Source organism: Planococcus citri, chromosome 1, assembly GCF_950023065.1.
Source record: "Planococcus citri chromosome 1, ihPlaCitr1.1, whole genome shotgun sequence".
NCBI lineage: Eukaryota > Metazoa > Arthropoda > Insecta > Hemiptera > Pseudococcidae > Planococcus > Planococcus citri.
In genome coordinates, this window is record NC_088677.1 from 47,256,419 (window position 1) to 47,269,543 (window position 13,125).

The 13,125-nt window shown below is 32.6% G+C and overlaps 1 protein-coding gene across 8 annotated transcripts in view; it reads right to left on the minus strand.

The window, feature by feature from the left end:
- Nucleotides 1-13,125, minus strand: part of LOC135832360 (protein qui-1) — a 155,820-nt gene that overhangs the window by 42,172 nt on the left and 100,523 nt on the right. For all 8 annotated transcript variants that reach the window (XM_065345549.1, XM_065345551.1, XM_065345552.1 and 5 more), the window contains one exon: nucleotides 6,457-6,536. In XM_065345549.1, coding sequence (XP_065201621.1) covers nucleotides 6,457-6,536 — 80 coding nt within the window. The remainder of the gene's footprint in view (nucleotides 1-6,456; nucleotides 6,537-13,125) is intronic.

A 13,125-nucleotide genomic window follows, 5' to 3' on the forward strand; every position in this document is an offset into this window, starting at 1 on the left:
AATCACTTTCGTATATTATATCGTTAAATTAAATTGCAACAAATTTCTGCTAAAATGGCATCTGCCATTCACCTTTACTTTCCGTATCTCTTGACTTTTTAGCTTACCTCTTGGGTTTTCTCTTTTATTACAGAATACCTATCTACAATATTTTTTTCAATTTTCTAAAAAAAAAGTAGCAAAGAATACGGAAAGGCCGCATTAACTATGCTTTTATAATGGAAATGGTAGAAGTGGCCCACGCCTTGATAAAAATAATTAGTAAGTAGGTTCTTGTAAAATGTATTTTCATGAACTTTTCAGTAACCACAACCACACTCAAGTTTCAGACTATGAAAAATATAATATATGTTTGTTTTACAAAAAACTAAACATTGAGATTTTTTTTGGTAAAATAATTAAGTAGCAAGTTTCTCTCTTATTGTAAGTTTTTATTTTAAAAAATACCTAGTTATTATTGACAGCATTTTAAAAACCCATAAGCAGTAAGCACTTTTCATTTCGTACATTTTTTCAAATTCTTAAAATGCTAATTTGGATAGGTACATTCCTGAAATGATAAGCTAATTTACTAAAACCAACTTCAACAACTAATAACGAACATCTCAACATCCAGCAATCGAATGTACCTACACTAAGCACTTTCTTAAATTAAGAATCGTTTTGCATTCAACAACCGTCGACTCTCACTTTGAGTACACCCAGTACAAGTAGATACTACGGGAAAATGATGGTAAATCTTTACACCACCGCTTTGATTAAATAAAGCTTTTGATTCGAAACCGAAAATTTAACATCCATAACAATTCGCATGTTTGATTTAGGACACACATTTAACACTTGGAACGAATAAGGTGAAACAAAAGTAGACAGAGAGATCATCGAAGACAACAAAGATGCTAAGATGGAACAGTACTCCAAACATAGATACATCCTATATACTCAAAAGGATACGTAGGTATATAAGAGAGCTAACGCTTTAGGTTATCGAAGCGTTATGTTCAAGTTTACAACAGTAGCTTTATTATATAATCTTAACGTTGGAGTATTTTCGTTTTAGGTAAGATGAACGTTCAGATAACTTAAATTACGGTCCCTCGAGAAGTACAGTATTGCAGAGTTGTACATTACGGTTGTCTCTTAACCTTAATGATGCCCGAGGTTTAATGTTTTAACCTTAATGAAAAATTTTTCCCAGCAAAAAGAAAAATTCTCGCAAAAAGCCAAGACAACACAATGCACATATTTCAGAAAAAAAAAGATCCTTAATAATCGAGCTTCTTGAAAGTACCTACAACTTAATATATGTACTAATACCTACCTATACCTACGTATATCTAACACAGCTATTTAGTCGTTTTTTTATTCATATAATTATTAGGTAGGTATACTTATGTAAATTAAAGCACCTATAAAGTTGCTTGAAAGAGGTTTCTTCACCAACTTTTTCCTTGCATCTTTCCTCGCTATAATTTCATTAAAATTTTTCGTACCTGAAAAGAATCTTTGTATAATGCCGTAATCACGATAAGATTTTAATTTTATAGGCATAAGTCACGTTATACGAGAAAAACTAACTAAATTATGCGACTGCTTTTCTCAAGATAAAATGCCAACAGTTTCAGTCATAATACCCACAACACAAACCTTAAAGAATTTCAGTGTAGGTATTTCTCACCCCTTTTTTTTGCGTCTCGTGTCGTCTGTCGAGTTAATTCTGAATAACGCGAGAACGAGTAATTTTGAAATTCACCTGCGTCAAATGAAGTGAAACTAATTCCCCGTGGAAAAAATCTTGGCCACATTTTTTCATCGCATACAAAACTAAACGTAGGTACCTATAGATTTTACTTTTCGTAATACGTATTTACCTAGATATACATTAACGTGAACAAAATAACATTCCAAAATTGGAAAAAAATTGGAAGATTTTCTACCTAATACCTACGATTTTTTGGGGCAGTTTTTTCCATACTTACTTAATTCGTTTTCAACACAATTGTAATTTCTTGATAACATTTTGTTTTTGACACGAATTTGTTTTTTGTGCTGGGGGTCTATCAGAAAATTTGTAAGACGTTGGTCCGTGTCACACTGACTTTGGAAAACTTGAAAAAAATTGTCGATTTTTCAACATAAGTAAGGGATACCCTTATCAGATACCATAGGAGAAAATGCATGGGGCTGAATCTGATCAGGTCTGAACGGATCTCATCCGATCAAAACAACTATGATCTGTTTAGATCTGACCAGATCTGATCGATCCGATCTACGAGTATTCATTTCTGATTAGAGTCAATTATGTAGGTATCCAAATTTTTAGTTTACTTTACATACTTAGCCTAAGTGCCTAATATATCTAAACGATTCCAAAAAAACCTCCATTTTATTTAAAAATTACCTAAAAGATTAAATTTCAAGGATACAAGTTTTTTTTCTACGTGTGAGGTCACCACTAATTATTTGTATGAGACCAACCAACAGCAGTTTTGAAACGCCCTTCATAATTAGATAATACAATTTTTAGAAATTATCGAATATGTTTTTCATTTTATTACCCACCATAATATAGAACATGCAAACTTAATTTATGTATTTCTGAGCTCATCGCGAAAAATATCACATTCGGTGCAATGGGATAAAATTTTCCCTTGTAATGTAGGTAACCAATTAAAAACTATACCACGGGCACGAGCCATGCTGCATTCGTTAACGATCTTCAAAAGCCTATTAATCATGAAGCGTCCAAAATTCTCCAACTTGTTCGAATATATAGGTATTAGGTACCCTAGAAATTGCACCGTCGCTCGTCGTGCCGTTTGAAATCCGCAGCTACGACCACGGTCGGTCTTAACGACATGCAACATCTAGCAAGTTCCCGAAATTTTATACATATTCATAAAATACCACTAAAATGGTCCAACTCCCAAGAGCCATAACTGTTTCGCAACTCGCAACACTGTACGTTGTAATAATACTCGCGTATCTTTAATTTCTGTTAGATGACTGCGCCAAAAGCATTAATGCACATTACATTTCTACAGCATAAAATATTTTCGACTATAAGTACTTATAGAGTTAGCTTCCATGTGTACAAAGTAAAATATTTTTCCATCCAACAAAAGGTAATAATTTGCTTCGCTAAGACGAAATAATTTCAAACAGCGAAAACTCGTTCTCTGTAGGTACTATAGGTAGGTAGGTAGGTAGGTACCTACCATTTCTCTTTGGTTGTAACTGAGCAACAGAAGAGGGAAAAAAACTCTCGAGAAAAACCTTAGAATACAACTTTTCTCTAAAAACACGAAGCAAAAAAAGTAGATAAAGAATTTCCCGAGAAATAGGAAATTTCTAAGATTTTGGTATTTTCTCGAAAAAGAACAAGTAAAAGTAGAAGCAGGAAAAAAACACCACATATGCCATTAAAAATACTCTTTTAAAGCGAAAAGAATTAAGCGTTAGAGAAAGACACGAATACACATTTAGCTAGCGCAGGCGAAAAGAAGAAAGAAAATCCACTAACAACATTCTTTCGACTACTTTTAATCCCAACACCAAAAAAGCCGGAAAAAATCTAAAATATTTTTAATTTAGACGACTATCTGCGAGTAAGGATATTTCTACGGATTATGAAACTGAAAATCCCCCACAACTGAGGAGAGATAAATTGCGGGTAACGCTGACGACACTAATGAAAAACAGCCAAGCGTTTGAGCTGGCCTCCGCAAAGCAATGAGGTGTCATCATTAGTTCGAGTGAAATTTCAGCAACACCGCTTTTATATAAGCTATAATATCTATTACTTGGCGCCCTTGCCCTTACAGTATATTTATAAAACCTCGCGCCAACGACCCCTACCGAAGAAAAATTCACAAAAGCAGATTCTGATTTCAACTTCCGCGTAGATAAAACGTTTCTCAGCGTTTAAAAAACGTAAAATTAATGCGTTTATAATTTTGCTATCGTTTGTTTTTTTCCTTTTCTTTTCCCACTGTATAGATAGATACTTATTTGTACTTGTACTTTTCTTTCGACGACATTCGTATTTCTTCACAATGTGATAATGCTTAGTTTCTTTCGACGACCAAATGTAGGTACTCGAAAGTATATTATATTGTAGGGAAGCAGGTGCAGGTACCAATGCTTCTCTGGACTCTCGGTCGTATCGTAAACTAACGAATCGTGTCCCAACGATTTTACAAATCCAACTACAAATACGCGTATATCGGTTGGTTAGTCTCGGTACAACATATTGAACATATCTATACATAGTTGAAATATTAATATGCTCGAACGCTTTTTTTAGTTTTAGTTTTTATCCAATGTAACTCGTTTATGGAAAATCACGTTGTTTTTTTTTTCGATACACCAACACCACACAAATAGGTACGTTATATGTGTACAAGAAAGAACTCTCAAGAATTCGAAAAACATAATTTAAGATACAAACACTGCCATAAGAGTACCTAGTAGATATTTATTTCACAATATTTTACGCACTGTGACACCAAACAATGCTCATCTCTTTTTTAGCGCCGAAAAGTTGAAACGAGTGTTATTTGTGAACAGAGTGAATCGTATTCACATACTTACAAAGTAACAGCCCTAGCCGTCCAAATATCAAATTAAATTTTATATTTTGACTTTTTCCCCTCGATATTTCGTTCAACTTTTAACTCGAATTTTACACAAAAACTTTTTTTTTAGAAATTTGAAAAGAAGATTGCTGACAATAAAAGACATTTTATTTCGCTATTAACTATAGAAGGACTGAATTGAAGAAACGAAATTTAGTTTAGATCAATTACTAAAATTTATAGAAGTAGATCTACGTCGTCGGTATAAGCACTTTTCTTTTTTGTAATCGAAAAAATGATGGGATGTGTAATGTTAAAAAAAGATCTTCAGAAATTGAGAAATGAGATATTTTCGAATAGGAAAGGCATTTTGAATTGAACTAGGGCCATCTTTTCTAATAAACGAATGCCAATCATTTCATTTACAAGATATAACACGTACATATCAACACTGACGAACATAAGGTACGGAATAGAACTAGTCTTAGCCTACATAAGTTGTAGATAATATACTTAGACCAAAGAATAGGTACCATAATCTTTTAGTTAAATCAAATATAGGTAGTTTTCAATTATTGACCACAATTTTTATTTTTATACCTACCTATTATAATTTTTTTCTACCTTATCTCAAAATCTAAATTTACTCTCATTACAGGAGCTTCAGGTAATTTTTAGAGTCTCTCTATATACTTTTTTACGATTTCTTTCATCATACCTACACATTTGCATTGCCAGCAGAGCGATGCTAAGCATTACAAATATGAACCAGTAAATGCTCAAATGATAATTTCAGAGTAGGCAGGTTTTGCGCCATGAAGAGGTTTAAAAGAATAATAAGAAGACGGAAGTGAGAGTAGAAGGCTTCTACAGATTTCACGAAAAGAAAAAATAAAGAAACAAAGAAAGGGACCTGCACTTACTTAATCTATGCACAATCGCATGCGTATAAATCATGACAGCTGGAAAACCTTTCAGGGAAAAATTTGAGTTTTTATAAGGAAATGTTCAATTTTCAAAAATTCGTTAAAAAATAAAGTAGGTCTAGGTATCTATCCGAAATACAGGGATTCTCTCAAAATAAAATTATCTACATCTCATTTTATTTAGCTCCTATGTATATAGAAAGGAGAAGACTATTGTACCTACATGAAAAATTACATTCTTCGCAGGCTAAAAAAAATCAATAAAATTACTTCCAACATTTTATGTACCTATAGTACATTTATACCTACTTTATGAAACTTTCCAAAAAAAGAAAAGAAAAAATAAACGTGAAAAATGCATGCGTCAAAATTCCCATTTAAAAGTTTTTTTTTTTTTCAAACGATTTCATTTCAAAATTTGAAAACAAGGCTTCTTTACTACATAGTGTGTTTGCATTTTTTAATAAGTAAGTTGGAAATTTATTCACTCAAACGTTTCCGATCTCTGATTATAAAAATATGAGGACTGATATTTGATTAATTAAGTAAGTATGTTGATACTGATACGGAAAAAAAGTAATTCATGCTCATTTTTGGGTCATTTTATACAGGTAGATCACTTTTTCTCTTTCTACAGTTTTTGATCATTATTTGCTGAAGAGGATAGAATAATACTACTGCGTCGATCATTATCATACAAAAATAAGGCGAGCTCTTAATTCGGTGTGAAAATGCATGAAAGATCCGCTACGCTGATATGGATTTACTAATGAACCCAATATCTCATCGCAGGCTTCACTTTCAATTTAATTCGAATGATTGAAGTATTACGCATACCAAAATCCTTTCAGGTACATATTTACACTGCTATCTATTTTTTTCAAATGCTCATCAACAAAAGGCAAACTACCTACATATAATCTCGGATTAAAAAATTTCACCAAAAAACTTACCTCCAATCCAGTAGAATCGTACATGGTTTGTAAATCCGGGCCGATATTTTCTAAAAGGCATTTTCGTTCTTCCATAAAATCTGCAACAAAATTTCATCAACATTATTAATACTTCCGTTCGTCTCCGTTGGTAGGTGTATTATGAAAACATTTTGAAAATGAAAAAATTTATCCGGAAATATTTCATCAACGAAGAAGTGAATTTTTCCGAGCACAAAAATAATTTTAATGGAATATTTATCGATTTTATATTTCATCCATTTTGCCATCACTTTTCTTCTCTTTTAATTTTAACGATACAATTTCATGGTCGAAAAGCTTAATAAGTACTTAGAACCGGGAACTGATTTTAAAGAATATACGTATATCTATCTATTTGAGAAATAAGTAGATAGGTACTAAGTACATAAATATTCCTTTACCTATAGTTTGATTTTCAAAACAATTCAAAAATAGGTAGGTATCTCGTATTTTTTCGAGTAAGTATATTCTGCAGCAAAATGTATATTTCCTATCCTGAAAATAACCCCGTTAAAACTCGATAGGTAAGTAGCTTTTGAATTTCGCGAATCAAAAAATACGTTGATGAGTTGAAAGTTTTTGATCCTCGTAATTCGCTATACTTATTTCAATACTCGGAATAATTGGTTTTTTGATGTATCGAGAATTTGAACAGCACTGTAGTGGTTCATTTCCTGTTCAATCGTCATTTTCAAATCGGTACTACATACTACCAACTACGTACATACCTATGGTACCTAAAGAATCCTAAAAAAAAAAAACTAAATTTTGCAGCCTATGCCAGAAAATTCACCTTTTTTTATGGACTATTACTTAATATCGAACGATTTCATGATTAAAACCAATTTGCATTCTCTTCCTTTAGTCTAAAACCGGTTTGTTCGCTTTTCCAACTCCTATTGTAAGAGAAACAGAATGTAGACTTTTTAGAGTGTTTCAATTTTTTTCTTCAGTTTGAATGGAGCTTTTGTCAAGTATAAGTACCTACCTACGTACTTGGTCAAAATGGGTAGGCATAACTATGTTATACTCAAGAAATGTGGATAGTGTGAAATGAATTTATATGCAGCTATGAAATTAAACATTTTTTCTAACGATAAGCATGAAGTATGTAACGTATTAAAGAAACCGTTTGAATTTTGAAATATGTAGAATCCAACATTCGTCAAATTTTTTTTCAAACAATAAAAACCACTTTCGGCAGCATTTCGACATCTATACCTACTGATAATTTTTAATTTTATGAATTAATTTCGAGAAACGAATGGAATTATTGAATTGGAAATAAGCCGACGTGACTTTCGGCATTAGCAAAAGTATTCGAAAAGATGTTCTAGTTTTTAATTATTTTTATCTCGAGAAATAATATAGGTAACACGAACGGCATTAGTTCCAACTTTCAAGTTGTTACCATTTTGTGCAAACAACCGAATAAACTTTACAGTTTTCTTTGCAATGGGAAATTATTTGAGTACGATATTTGAAGTAGCTTGTCGCTCGATTAGTAAAACCAAGTGAATAATTTATCGCGTTAGGAATTTCGTTATGTATAAATAAAGAGAATAAAAGTTGTAAAAGCCTTAGCATTGTGTTTTGTTTCGTTTAGTAACTTTTCAGTTTTGTTAGATTTTTTCCCAATAAGTAAGTAGGTATGAATTGTTGTTATTATTTATATTTGTCACGAAAGGAATCGATTGTAGGGGTTAAGCTATACTACATATAACAATAACTAGACAAAATTAGTCAGGTAATTAATTGATAGCGCGAGTGTGTTCCCCTTTTTTGGGTTAAAAAGGGTTTAAGGGGTTGTTATGCTCGTTTTAGAATGGGTTGAGTATGTTTGACAATACAGAGATGTTGTACTCGTAAGTATCGTAGTATTATTTTGTTGCGCATAAAACGAATACGATTTTTACGTCCGTGTTTGGTTATTCGGTTAAATTTTATGTGTGTAGTTTTACGAAATGTAGGGTGGAATTAAATTTTAGCGCCGTTTATTGTCAAGTTTATTGACATTATTTTTGGAAAAATGATCAGTTTTTATCGAAATATATCCGAAACTCAATTTGAGAAATTTTATACCATCGTATAAGTACGAGTTTTTTCGACAATGTGGCAACTCCGTGTTTTCGTGATGAATCGTAAAATGAAATGATTTATCGTTTATTTTCTTTTTGCCTTTTTTACCCTCTTTCAGTAAGAATTGAAAGTTACGCATAGTGTAGTGTAATGATGCAAATGCGGAAGAGCTATTCGTATTGTTGTAGTCAAAACGGCGAAACGATGGAGAAAATCAAAAGAACGAGTTAATTTTGGCAAAATGTAAAAAAAAAAAAACGAAAAAGAAGAGAAAAGCAACGAAGAATCTGCGATACACGCATACGCCGAGTTTCGGCACATTTCATAAAACTCGTACATTTTGCAATTAAGCGAAGTGTATAGATGCGCGAAACTCTTACATTCAACAAATGCTTTCCTACCGACGATTATCTATACTTTTTAAGGGTGTAGGTTGCTGTGTGCAAAGGCACTGTTATATAAGTACTTTAACTCTAGCAGATCATAAAAGCTTTTATCCTTTCTCGATGGTACGTTTCTTTTTCGTAATCAACGGAGAAAAACGATATACCTATTTTACGCGTTGAAATCAACATTTATTTTTAAAGCTACCGTTAGTCTTTATACGTAGAAAAGGGTTTCAAGGGTCACGCGTTTATACTTTTTGACTTATGAGATTTTCGTTTGTATTGCGCGTTTATATTATTGCTCTTATATACGTAAACGTACGAGGTAAATATCCGTGAATGATAGATGGGCTAGTTTACCATCCTCTATATGAGATATTAGAAGCTGCACTTACCAACGCTATCAAGGCAAAGTAGGTAGTGTCTTGAATGAGTAGCCGAACATTCGAGAGTGATAGTGATGAATTTTTTTCTTCTTTTGAGTTAAATGGATTTTTTTCTGATAACCTTCCTCTCTATCTCTCTTTTTTTTTATTATTGTGTCGAATCTTCAGATGATAAGTTTTGACGTCACAAGGAGGTATAGATAGGGTCATGGTCCTCAAATACCGTTTTTTATCAGTTATACTAACATGTACCATCATTTTGATTTACGATGATGAAATCGGGGGCGGGGGATTGATTTGAAAACTTCGTACGCTCGTAATTGAAACAAAGAATTAAGTAGTCGAAGTGTTTGACTTGGGTTTCATTTTTAAAAAATTAGGGTTCAGGACAAACGTATCTGCTCTCCTCTGCTCTCCTTCCCCAACCATAACTTCTGATTTTCAAATTCATTCGGCGTTTTTTTTTTTTTTTTTCTTAAGAAAAACTCTTGGGTAAGCGAAATTGTGTGTCAAGGCGGCGGCGGCGGTGGGACTGACTACGAGAAACTACACTACAATCACCAGGAAACACTCTTAAATCAGCAGTTGAGTATATTTTTTGTATAATACATATACCTATTGTACATGCTTAAAAATAAGTGAAAAATCCTTAAAAAGTCAGTTTTTTTAATTTTTTACCTCAGTCCATCGATAGATATTCAAAGAAATTTTTAAAAAATGACATTATATGTATATGGCAAGAACATTTCACCAGTGTGGCTTTGCAGTCAAAAGTTACAGCAGTTCGATATTTTCTTTCAGATTATCTGGCTAGAATGCAATTCGTAATAAAAGAAATTTTAAAAAATCCATAAAGTGGTCCTTACTTTTCTCATAGACAACACAGAAATTTCAAAATGTTCGGTTAGTCGGATACTTTCATCTCTATCCTTGCCACACGATTCCACCCCAAAATTTTTATGTGCCAAATTCGTTACCTGCGACCCCAAAAATATTCATAACCGTTCATGAAAATTGTTAAAAAATGGTCGATAGGCGATTTTTCTTGATTGGATATTTCTACAAAGATTGCCAAAATGAAAAAAATATTCTCTGGTTCTTAGGTGGGGGAGGGGGGTGGGTCTGAAAATAAACACAAGAAGCCAGATGATTATTGAATCTATTGCAGCGTACAGAATGCAGATTTGAAGTGAATGGGTAAGAGATCATTTTTACGGCAAACTGGTTATGCAATTTTATTAACACTATAGTGATGACAAAGTGGATGCAAATTATTCGCAGGCAAAATTCTACAATTCAAAATTCAGAGGGCGATGAGTAGATAACAATTGACAATAAAAATTTTAAGCAACAAAAATATTTATTTGAAAAAATTCAAGAAAATTTTCACTAAAAAATTTTAAATGAATAATGAAAATTTGATTGTATTTGACGATGTTTCATCATCTTATCGGAGGATTTTAAAATAATTTATTCACGAAAGTAGTTAAATAAACATGAAAAAACGACCGAAAGTTAATTTCAAAAAAATTGACCAATTTTTAAAATTTTCAAAAATAAAAACAATGAAAAAATGCAAAATGGTAGAGCGATCATTTCAAAATTTTACACGAATATCAAAAATTAGAGCACTTTAAAGTTATACCTAGATACTAAAAAAAAATGAATAATGAAATATGAAAAATACCTAGCAGAATCTAACCAAATTTCAATAGTTTCTCCATTTATAAAAATTAAGGTAATTGATATACCTATGATGATTTTTTGAGGTTTGAGTTTTGATCACTTTTTTGATGCCATTCTACTTTCGTTAAATTCTGGCCAAAAGCTTTAGAGAAACAAACCACACTCGGGAGTCGCGGCTGGAATTCGTAGGAAGGGTGGATTTTTCAGTTTGACATTTTTAAAAACATATTGAAAACCATTTCAAAAACCAAACTTTATCAGAGAGCTGATTTAGACCCCGAGCAAAATTTTGATTTTCTTAACAAAATTTTAAAATCTTACCAAAGACATGAAAATAGGGCAGCGGAAAATTCAACTTCCAACAATTTTCTGGGAGCTTATCCTGAAAATTTCCCTAATCTGTGAATTCCATGAGTAGGTATAGTAAGAGAGCTGTAGGTGAGTTGATTCCCGAATTATAATTTCTAGGACGTTTTCGTCTGTGTACGAATTGATTCCATTTCACAGGAAGTAATTAGTAGGTATTCATACTCTTTGATTTTTTTTTTCTATCATGCAAGTGCCACTTTAAGAGCCAAAATCTGATACATATTTGAAGGTCAAATTGGCCTTTTTCTTACTGTTCAAGACGGAAATCAATTCGTGCATGAGTAATTGTAAAAACGAGGAGGGAATCAATTCAACCATTTTTTGTGTTCTGGGAATCAACTCACCAACTACCAACTCCCAGTAGGGTACACAGTACACACCGAATATGATTTTTTAAAACCAGATTCAAAGTTTCATAAGCCAGCAATATCATTGTTGGCGAATAAATAAATTTTTTCTCATCAGATATGAAACGACTAACTAGAATGTTATCATGCCCAATCCATATGAACGACTCTTCGGGATGACTGATTTTCTAAATTTTTCATTCAAAATAATGGTTCTTCTACGTTACTGTTGAAAAGAGTTATTTTGCTACGAGACACCAAGTATAAAATTACCCACCTCCGTGCAGTGGTTATAAATTCATCAAGTGCTTAACTGAAACATATTTTTCACATATCGCATTCTATCGATCATATCTTCATGTGTAAGTAGGTACTTCTAAATAATTAATTAATAATTAAGAAAATTAAAAATTCGCCACATTTATGTCACGCGTTCGGCGCTTTTCTAGTCTACTGTCTATTGCGTGGTGGCGAGAGTAAACAATGGATGAGCCGAAGCCGAAATCATGCAAATGTATTATTTATGAGAGATGTTTGCGTGGCATATGTTGTAAACTGTTATTTAATACTTCGCGCTTTGTCGCGAATGCTGCTGGAAATAATTCGAAATATACACAAATCGATCACTTAATTAATTATTGATAAGAACCAAACTATAACGTATAAATTAAAAATTTATCAGAGGGCGAATTATCAACTCGTCACAAATTTCGCCGATAATGTTAGCCTGTCAGATACCATATCAAGTTGAAAAAGCTCCGGGTATATTATCTACGTATATATTTTACGGCTGCACCACCACGCCGCTCTTTACCACGGTTTCACCCCGCCGATCAAGCGGCATCAGTTGAAAATGCGTCTGTGTTGTGAAAATAATATTCTCATCAATCATTTATTGCTTGTCATCTGCTGTGGTGGAAATTCATTCCACGCGTCCATTATTCTTTTACGCAATCTTTTATCTGACTTGAAAAATAAACCATCAACCACTTTGCTTGGCGTTATTCCGTGAGATTTTTGTTCTGTTAGATTTTTAGGTAGGTATAATAAAGAAGAAAGAAATATTGTTAAATGACGGATGATATTTTTTCGTCAATGCGAAAGTTGAATTTTTCCCCTGGAAATTGCTATTAGGTACGAGTATTTTTTTTTCGTTAATGTTATCGTTTTAATTCCCCTCACTTCGTGTTTTAAAATTCATCGGTTTTGGTTTCGCTAAAAGTTATTAATATTTGTTACGCAAACTTTCAACAATCTAGGAGAAAAATATCTCGTTTGAATAACATTAAGCCTGTATTGTTAGGTAGTTTATTTGAGCTTTAACACACCCGCGTTTTGTGCAGCGGTTCCAAAAAAGACAATGTATACTGTAGATAATAATGATACTATACCTAT